This window comes from Oxyura jamaicensis, chromosome 14 (genome assembly GCF_011077185.1).
Source record: "Oxyura jamaicensis isolate SHBP4307 breed ruddy duck chromosome 14, BPBGC_Ojam_1.0, whole genome shotgun sequence".
In the NCBI taxonomy this organism is placed as follows: Eukaryota; Metazoa; Chordata; class Aves; order Anseriformes; family Anatidae; genus Oxyura; species Oxyura jamaicensis.
This window is the reverse complement of record NC_048906.1, coordinates 11001467-11010797: the sequence shown is the minus strand read 5'-3', so window position 1 is coordinate 11010797 and position 9331 is coordinate 11001467. Positions and strand designations below refer to the sequence as shown.

The window sequence follows — 9331 nt, the reverse complement described above, 5'->3', positions numbered from 1 at the left end:
GGGGGCACTGCTGGATGCATCATTTCATGTTAATTCTTGCTTCGGCTGCTATGTACACAGGGAACAGGTTATTCATCTCTTGTCAGTAACTTCCCATGTGTACCGTAGCTGAAATACTCCCCTTTCCCTGCTGACCCACCCCAGTGCAATCATACCTCAGAGGCTGAGTTCTCTGTGCCTGAGATCAGTGACCACAGCTTTTTTAGCATGGAGGTAGCGCTGTTTTGTTGTCACAAGTGGGGTTGGCCTCAAAAGCAAGGATATGACCTCACACTCATTCTTCCCAAAAGAGAATGTCAAGAATTTCCAAGAAAATCCTTTGTTTAATGAACTATCAGAAATCCTTTATCTTCCTTGTGTACCATTAAAACTCCTAGAAATCCCATGTGTGGGCTACATCTGAAATTTGCTTGTTTGTGTGGTTAAGGTTTTTTTTTTTTTGAGAGTTCTCTGGTGTTTGTGATTATTTTTGCCACATTTTTCCCAGGTAGAAAATCCAGCTGTAGTGATACCTTTTTCTTTTGTGGTGCCAACAAAAATCTCAGCGTTTGGAAACCCCCAGGTGAGCTTCTGTCTTCACTGAAATCTAAGGGCCCTATCAGGACCAGAAGTTCCGTCTAACTTCAACATTTGACTCTGAATAAAATGCAGGTGCCTGTGCCAACAGGCCAGGCTGTGTAATGGCTAGGGCTAACAGCAACTGCGTACTGCTCTTTGGTCCACAAGTTCTCAAACTGAGCCCCTCCTGAGGAAGTTACAGGAGGAACAACCTGCTCTTGATCGTGTTTTTCTTACAAGGTTTCAAACAGGCCTGGGGAGAAATTGTGACTATGTACTGAAACATCCCCATCTGAAGCTATGATCTGGAAAAATAACTAATGGTGACTTGTCCAAATTCTGTGGAGCATGAATTTTGATAAACACTTCTACTATTAAAAAAGCCACTTAGCTGCTCAACCATTGAAGAAGGTATAAAGGCTTCCTGACCAAGCAGCTGCACATTTTGTTGTATTGCTTTCCATAAATCCATAGCTGGGATCCTCATGGCCATACACAAAGGTCTGTAGAGAGCACAGAGCTGGCACAGTCTGCTCCTGTATCTGTTTGTCTGATTCTGGTACAAGGAAAGTTAAAAAAAAAAAAAAAATAGATCAGGGTGGAAAACACTATGTTCTAACTGGGTCCTGCACCGGGTCCTGGGACAGGGCAGCCCTGGCTGCACGTACAGACTGGGCAACAAGACGCTGGAGAGCAGCCCCGCAGAGAGGGATCTGGGGTTGTGGTTGTAGCAAGCTGAATATGAGCCAGCAGTGTGCCCTGGCAGCCAGGAGAGCCGACTGTATCCTGAGGTGCATCAAGCACAGCATCGCTAGTTGGTCGAGGGAAGGGATTGTCCCGCTCTGCCCTGAGCTGGTGCGGCCTCACCTCGAGTACTGTGTGCAGCTCTGGGCACCACAGAACAAAAAGGACATGAAACTGTTGGAGAGTATCCAGAGAAGGGCTACAGGGATGGTGAAGGGCCCAGAGGGGAAGACATACGAGGAGCAGCTGAGGTCACTTGTCCTGTTCAGCCTGGAAAAGAGGAGGCTGAGGGGAGACCTCATCGTGGCCTACAGCTTCCTCACGAGGGGGAACGGAGGTGCAGGTGCCGATCTATTCTCTTTTGTGACCAGCGATAGGACCCAAGGGAATTGTCTCAAGCTGTGATAGGGGAGGTTCAGGCGGGATATCAGGAAGAGGTTCTTCACTGAGAGGGTGGTCGTGAACTGGAACAGGCTCCCCAGGGAAGCAGTCATGGCACCAAGGCTGTTGGTGTTTAAGAAGCATTTGGACTGCTCCTTGGCATGGTTGTGCTCTTTTGTACGGTCCCTCAAGGCAGCCCAGCAAAGGGAAGGGTAAGAAGCAGAGAATCAGCAGCAAAATAAATACAACTCTCTAATTCTCAGTCCCAACTTTGCTATGTGCAGCTTCCAATGATATTCCAGAATGGAAAAAATAAGTCAATTGTTTTAGTGTAAGGAGACACAGATACAGAAATATGATCTAAACCAGCAGATATTGAACTTGAACTGAATATTACAGCTCAGGAAAAATATCCTGGAGTCTTCATTGGTGGTTCAACAAAATTTTAGTCTTGGTGTGCAGAAACATTCCAAGAAGCCAGCAAAATGTGGTGATGTCATGAGGAAGGGCTCTGAAGACAATCGGGAGAACATCACTTGGCTGCTAAAAGCTTGGTGCACTCACATCTATGCAGTTCTGGCCTCTGGACACAGTGGACATAGAGTCCTGAGGAGGGCAACTGAGATGATCATGGGCATGGGGCAGCTGCAATATGAGGAGGGCTGGGGAAGGCTGGGGTTTTTGCAGCCTAGAGGAGGGGGCACAGAAACTTTACAAGATCACAAGGTGAATGTGGACCTGATGCTCATTGGATTCTGCAATACTAGAACTAGAGACCATCGATGAGTCTAGTAGATCGGTTTAAAATGGATGAAAGGGACTTCATATGAGGCAGGGAGGGAGAATAAACTTCTGGAACCTGCTGCCACAGGAGGTTGTAGAAACAAATGGGATCAGCAGGTTTATAAAGGCATTAGCAAATTCATGAACAACAGGTCAATAAACAGATGCCAAAGGCAACATGCAGGAATGTACACTCTGAAATCATAATTACTGCTGCTGCAGATGTTGGAAGAGCAAAACCAAAAAAGCCTAGGCTTGTGTGATCTCCCTAAATGCCATCTCCTGTTATTGAAAACAACACTGGGTGAGATGAACCAATGATCTGATCCAGCAGACCATTTCTTGTATTCTCAGTTTCATAATCCCTAGGCACATTCAGATTTTCTCAGGTGGTTGGTGCATGGTAGGAAGACAGGCAATTAGCAGGAACAAAATAAATTTGCATTTCCATTCCAAGTTGAAAATCTGATCAATGTCCAGTGGATAACATCCAGCAGGTCAACATGAAAATGCTGTAATTTCATTGAAAAAGGTTGCTAGAGGTACAGTCTAGTCACAGTGGAAATCTGGCTAGATCTAATTGTCAGAAAAGACATGGTTAGCCACAAGAAGAAAGTGGGAAAGCAGTGCAAAGGAGTTGTGGTAAGTTTCTGCTGTTCAGTTGATGAATGACTCCAATACTGCAGTGACAGCCCCAAGAAGGAATCTGTGGTCAGCATCAAGTTACCACAGGCCTGCTCCTTCTCCTCTCAGATATAAAATTCAAGACCTGGAATCTGCCACAAATATCTCCAACGGCAAGGGATTAATCATGTTTTATGCATTTTTGGTCATAGGGAACTCAGAGAATGAGACCTAATGGGTCCGCTTGGAGGGGGATCAGCAAACAGCTTTTCTAATATGTTAAACTTTTTGTGACATCAAAGAAGAGTAGACAATGTTTAAAGTTCTGATAATGCTTATTTTTTTCAGCCTTTTTTTCTCTGGAAGGACCTATATAGCTGTGCAATAGCTGGTGCTTCATATGGCTGCTCCACTGGGAGCAGTCTCTCTCTGCTTTTAGGAAACTAAGAGAGAAAGTATTTTAAGTCCTTCATCAAAACCGACGTTATAGAGAAGGTTGTCTCTGTCTTCTTTGACTACTTTAATTTTCCCACTGAATCAACACCTTCTTTATGAGACTTTAAAGAAGAAAACTCCAGCAAGCTCAGTAGCCTGATGTCTGAGATCTGAAAAGGAAACCTCTCACAAAGGGGTCTTGAGAGCTGGAAACAATTACAGAAAACAGAGATGCAAGGGCACAAATCAAACCTGTACCAGTGCAAAGGAAGGGCAGGAGGAAAACAGCCTGGCTAAACCAGTGCTCTCAGTTGCCAGAAGGAACCACTGACTGGAGATGAGGCAAACTCATTAACAACGCGTATTAGGAAAGAGCTGCTAGCCTGCAGGGACATGATCAAAGGACCAAGGCACAAAAGAAGATATAGCTCACAAGAGTCTTAAAGGCCAAAAATAAAACATCCCATGAGGAAGCAGAGACAGGAAAAGTAGTCATAGAAGAGAGTAAATAGAATCAGTCTTCACAAAAATGTCATTTTGGATGAAGGACTTACAACTGGCAAAAGAGCAGTTGGAGAAGATGGGCAGATGCTGAAAAGAGTGCATTAAAGTACATTTCAGTGATTCCAGTGGTTTTAGACTGTTTGCCTGAAAAAAAAAATAATAAATTAAAAAACATCCCTTTTACCTCAGTAGCTGATCGAAGCCATCACACATCATCAGAATCTTTGAGAAACCGTGGACAGTGATGGGGTTGCTGAAGCAAGACAATAGGTTCTATTATCATTAGCAGGGGCAAAGGAGGAAACTAGGGAACTATAAACCAGACAACTTCAATTCATGAAACAAATAAACAAACAACAACAACAACAACAAAACAGCGGGACATTTAATCGAAGAAAGGGATGAGTAATAACCATTGCTATTGCCAAGAATGAATCATTTCAGAGGAGTCTGTTTTCCTTCTGTGGCAGATTCCAGTCCTTGGTTCCACATCATTATTCACTATTCCTTCATCAATAACTTATGTGTGGTGATGGAGAATACACTTATTAAAATCTCAGATGTGTCTGAGCTGGAAGGGTTGTGAGCACCCCAAAGCACTGGGTTAAAATTCAAAATTATCTAGGCTTATCAGAGAGACCAATTCAGTATGGGAAGTCTGACATTTAGGAAAGAAAAGTTGTCCAAACACAAGGCAAACAAACTGCCTAAGCAGCAATTTTTTGGCAAAGGACCTACAGGTTACACTAATTGCAAGTTATGCTGTTGGCATATTGAATGCCAATATCGGATATAAACACAGAAGAACCAGTTGGAAACACGTGTTTTCCCTTATCTCTCCAGCAAAAGGATCTCTCAGCTGGTATCCTAAGTTCAGCTTTCAAAAATAAAAGAATTCTGAATCTTTCCATTGCTCCTCTGCTAAACGGGGAAGTACGTTTTGAATGGGAAATTCTCAGTAAACTCCTCTAGGAAGCTTGCCTTCTTCCAGAAGTGTGTAGTTCCATGTCCCTTTCCAGGAAGCACTCTCCAGAGCCATAACATTTTATCAGATGCTAATAAGAGAAATATCCAAGCTACCTGGATAAAGCTGTTTGCAGTCCCTTGAGAGGCTGGCAAAACTGTTGCGATCAGGTAAGCCACAGCTGTCAAGCTCGTTTCCTGGTGTTTTAGTAAAAATGAGCTCTCAGATGCCACTTGCCTTGGTGACAACCACATACCAAAACACTTTGTTGTTCCTACAATCCAGTTAAAAAACATGATGCCCAACTTAGTTGCTCCCAACCAGTTGACCAATGCTCTGAGCAGCAGCAGCCCCTGCCCAGCTGGCCGGGTTCCATGGCTGAGCACGGCACCCCAAGATCTGGCACGTCCCTGAGGCCAGCATGGCTCAGCTGTCCTGGCTGTGTCCCCCCATCTCCTCGGACACCCCTGGCCTCCTCACTGGCTGGGCAGCATCAGGAGCAGAGAAGGCCTTGGCTCTGTGCGAGCCCTGCTCAGCAACAGCTGCAACACCAGGCTGTGACCCATGTTTTTACCAGCCTGCATCCAAAACACAGGACCGTATGAGCTACCATGAAGAAAATTAACTCTATCCCAACTAATCCAGCATCCTGACTAATCTGCTGATGCTTTTAACTACCTTCTCCTGATACATGTTCTTTGTGGAACATTCTGAACATGACCCAGCAGTGTGCCCAGGTGGCCGAGAAGGCCAACAGCATCCTGGCCTGTGTCAGGAATAGTGCAGCCAGCAGGACCAGGGAGGTGATCGTCCCCCTGTACTCTGCTCTGGTGAGGCCGCTCCTCGAGTGCTGTGTTTAGCTTTGGGCCCCTCACTACAAGAAGGACATCGAGGCCCTGGAGCGTGTCCAGAGCAGGGCTGCGAAGCTGGTGAAGGGCCTGGAGCACAAGTCCTGTGAGGGGCGGCTGAGGGAGCTGGGGGTGTTTGGTCTGGGGAAGAGGAGGCTCAGGGGACACCTTATTGCTGTCCACAACTGGAAGGTGTGGGGAGCTGAGGGTCGGCCTCTTCTCACGAGTAACTAGTGAAAGGACTAGAGGGAACAGCCTCAAGTTGCACCAGGGCAGGTTCAGGTTGGAAATGAGGGGACATTTCTTCTCAGAAAGAGCAGTCAGGCATTGGGACGGGTCACCCAGGGGGGTGGTGGAGTCACCGTCCCTGGGGGTGTTCAAGGAAAGGTTGGACGTGGTGCCTGGGGACGTGGGTTAGTGGGTGACATTGGTGGTATGGGGATGGTTGGACCAGATGATCTTGGAGGGCTTTTCCAACCTTAACGATTTTGTGATTCTATGTTTCTGGTGCAAAACAGTATTTCAGGATAATTCCTAAGGAAGGCAGCCTTCTGGAAACCGCATGAGAACACGGACAAAGTTAGGTAAGGAGGCCTACACACTTTTGGACAGCCTGGCAACTCTTTGAGGCTCCAGCTCAGGCTGCAGCCAGGAGCCAGGCTGCACTGCCTGTCTGGCTCTGATAAAGGTAGCACGGCTTGAGGCCCCCATCTTGTGGCAGTGGGGATGAGTGACGGCGACAGAACATCTGGCTGTTTGGAGCACAGTGCTTCTGTGGCCAGGCAGCAACAGGGCACTGCTTGCTGGGACAGTCTGCCTCCTCTGAAACTCGCCCTGCTGTGTCCTACCTAAGGACACAACAAGGTGTGAGAGCGATTGGAAGTGAAAGCCTGGCAGAGGCAGCAGGGACAGCAGCCAAATCCTGACCCACACGTGCTATTCCCCTGCATTGCTCCTTACACTTCACCCTTCATGCACACACAGGCCCTTATGCATGTGCATACATACGCTTTTTTTGCTCTGTATATGCTGCCCCTTGCTTGCTTCCTAAGCATGTGTGCACATACAGTGCCTGCCAAGGCTGGAGGACATCCATTTCCTTTCTCGCAGCCTCTCCCAGGTGCTGGCTCTTGCACACGCATTGGCTTTGCCACGCTCAGGACTGCAAGGATCTCCTGCAACAGGGTGTGGAGCAGCCCAGCAGCTTTGTCTTCTCAGCACGGGGTGGTGATGCCTGAGGCTGCTGCTTTGCAAGAGGAACTGACAGTCACTGGAGGCTGCAGGGGGCTGCGGCCAGACCCCCCAGTGTGGCACATAGGAGAGGGAGCAAGGGGGTCTGTGACAATTTCAAGTTGGCTCCGTGCTGTGACTTTGCTGTGCCTGCTGCCCCAGGGCTTTCTTGAACCTTCATCTCTGCACCAAGCACCTCTGAGTCATGAGTGATGGGGCACAGTTACTCAGCACCTGGCAGGTTTTAGGTCAATTTCCCTCCCCCCCTCTCTCCCCCCCACACTATCTGCTGCCCTGGTCTCTTACCACACCCTCAGGCTGGAAGAGAGCCCATGCGACTCTGTTATCAGCCACTTGCAGCCCCCCACCTGCCATGGCCACCCCACAGCCTCACTGCTGGCCACGATAAGGGCTGGGGACTACACAGAGCCCCCAGCGCTGCTCCACAGCCTGCTCTCCTTTTCCTGCCCTGACATTATACTGCTGAGGATCCATCCCAAAGAGCAGGATCTGGGGCTGAGCCCCAGGCGTTTGAGGGCTCTCCTAGGAGTCCCTCATGCCTGCTGTCCCCTCAGTGTGCCCCCAGCACCCCCACCAAGCAGCACACTAGCAGCAATGCATCATTAGATGGGAAAGGAGAAGTTCTACAAGCGTTGTACAGCCGTTTGTGGGGCTGCACAGAAAGCTGTCCCTGCACAGGGGGTCCTCACCATGCCATCACACAGCTGGTGGCAGGTGCCAGGAACTGCCTGTCCTCCAGTCTCCTGCAGGCGCTTCCAGGATGAGGTAATCTTCCCATGCAACTTCATCCTCAGTGTGGTAAGGGGTGCACAGGACTCTCCACCCCAACTGGAAGGATCCCAGCGTGACTGTGGTGCTCTGGTGGGAAGGTCAGGGCAGGCTGGGGCTGCAGGGAGCTCCCAAGGACCAGCTTCTGGCCGCTCTCTGGCCTTTCCTCTCCACCAGTGCCTAGAAATGCTCTGCTCGCACCCGCAGCTGGCACAGCACTGTCTGTCTCCTGGGCACCACCACCCAACCACCTTCTCCTCTCCGAGCAGGGAAGAAAACAGAGCCCCTTTCCTGTGTGCCCACCTGGTTCAGGGGATCTCCATTTCAGGTGCACAGAGCCCCAGAGCCGCTCCCTCCCTCTCCCTCCCCATGGAGGAACAACCAGAGCAGAACGCCAGGGCTGAGCACAAATGCAACAGATTTTATTTCAGATCATTTGGCTGCTCGCTGTTGGAAGGCTGGCAACAGGGTGGATCCAGCTCTAGCCACGGTGCCGTCTAACGGTACTTGGCAGTCAGCACGGCACCCACGGCGCACATGAACTTGTCCAGGGAAGCGTGGACCTCTGGGGTCAGGGCAGAGGGGTGGTGGATGGCCACCACGACCAGGAAGCAGTGGCCCAGGAACTGAAAGGCAAAAGGAGATGGTGAGTGAGCGGGGGAGGTAAAGGGGTGGCCGGATGGCCCAGGAGGGGTGCTGAAGAGGAGCTGGGGGGAGTCACCAGACTCACTTTGAAGTTGACAGGGTCCACACGGAGCTTTTGGGCGTGGAGGTCACTGAGCTTGGAAAGAGCACCGGAGATGTCATCAATGTGGTTGACAGCCTCGACTAGGGCAGCCGCCACCTTCTTGCCGTGCGCCTTGATCTGAGCAGAGCCGTGCTGCAGGTCAAAGTGGGGGAAGTAGGTCTTGGTCTGGGGGTAGGCAACGAACATCCTGTGGAGCAGAGCAAGTCAGGGCCAGTGGGATCAACGGACAGGGGGAGAGATAGGGTGGGATAGGATAGACAGTCGTGGGGGAGAGCACTGGTTAGAGAGGAGAGGATCAGGAACAGAAGGAGGACGGGGACAGACACCTACCTCTCCAGGGTCTCGGCGCCATAATCGTCAGCATGGCCACCGATTTTGGAGAAGACGCCCTTGACGTTGGTCTTGTCAGCCGCAGACAGCACCATGGTTGCAGCTCCGCGTTGGCAGCCCCCAGCACGGGTGCCCCCACTGGTGCCGCCGGCCTTATATCTCCGTGCCGGGCCGGGCGCCGCCCGCCCCCGCCCGCCCCGCCGCGGCTGGATCTCGGCCAGGCGGAGCCGCCGCCCTGCCCCGCCTGCAGCACCAGCTCCATCGGGGGGGGCGACCCCGGCATGAACTGGGGTTGAGGTTAGGGTTAGGGGCGTCTGACCCCGGCACGAAATGGGCTTAGGGTTAGGGTTTGGGGAGGCTGACCCCAGCATGAACTGGGGTTGGGGTTAGTGT

The 9331-nt window shown here is 50.3% G+C and overlaps 1 protein-coding gene and 1 long non-coding RNA gene across 2 annotated transcripts in view; both read right to left on the bottom strand.

Moving 5' to 3' along the window:
- Nucleotides 1-5989: 5989 nt before the first annotated feature.
- The window catches only part of LOC118174495, a 16693-nt gene continuing 13351 nt past the window's right edge, over nt 5990-9331 (bottom strand). Inside the window, exon 3 of the long non-coding RNA XR_004754664.1 lies at nt 5990-6016. This is a non-coding gene — a long non-coding RNA (uncharacterized LOC118174495). The remainder of the gene's footprint in view (nt 6017-9331) is intronic.
- On the bottom strand, nt 8262-9097 carry LOC118174492 (hemoglobin subunit alpha-A). The gene is made up of 3 exons (XM_035339857.1): nt 8939-9097; nt 8591-8795; nt 8262-8486 (listed from the first exon to the last, which is right to left on the bottom strand). Exons 1-3 carry the CDS (start codon nt 9031-9033, stop codon nt 8358-8360), a joined length of 429 nt encoding a protein of 142 aa, XP_035195748.1. The 5' UTR covers nt 9034-9097; the 3' UTR covers nt 8262-8357.

Coding starts and splice junctions, on each gene's coding strand:
- LOC118174492 (XM_035339857.1), bottom strand. CDS start 9,033: ATGGTGCTGTCTGCGGCTGACAAGACCAACGTCAAGGGCGTCTTCTCC. Junction 8,796..8,938: donor GGCGCCGAGACCCTGGAGAG/GTAGGTGTCTGT, acceptor TCTGCTCCACAG/GATGTTCGTTGCCTACCCCC. Junction 8,487..8,590: donor TGGACCCTGTCAACTTCAAA/GTGAGTCTGGTG, acceptor TTTGCCTTTCAG/TTCCTGGGCCACTGCTTCCT.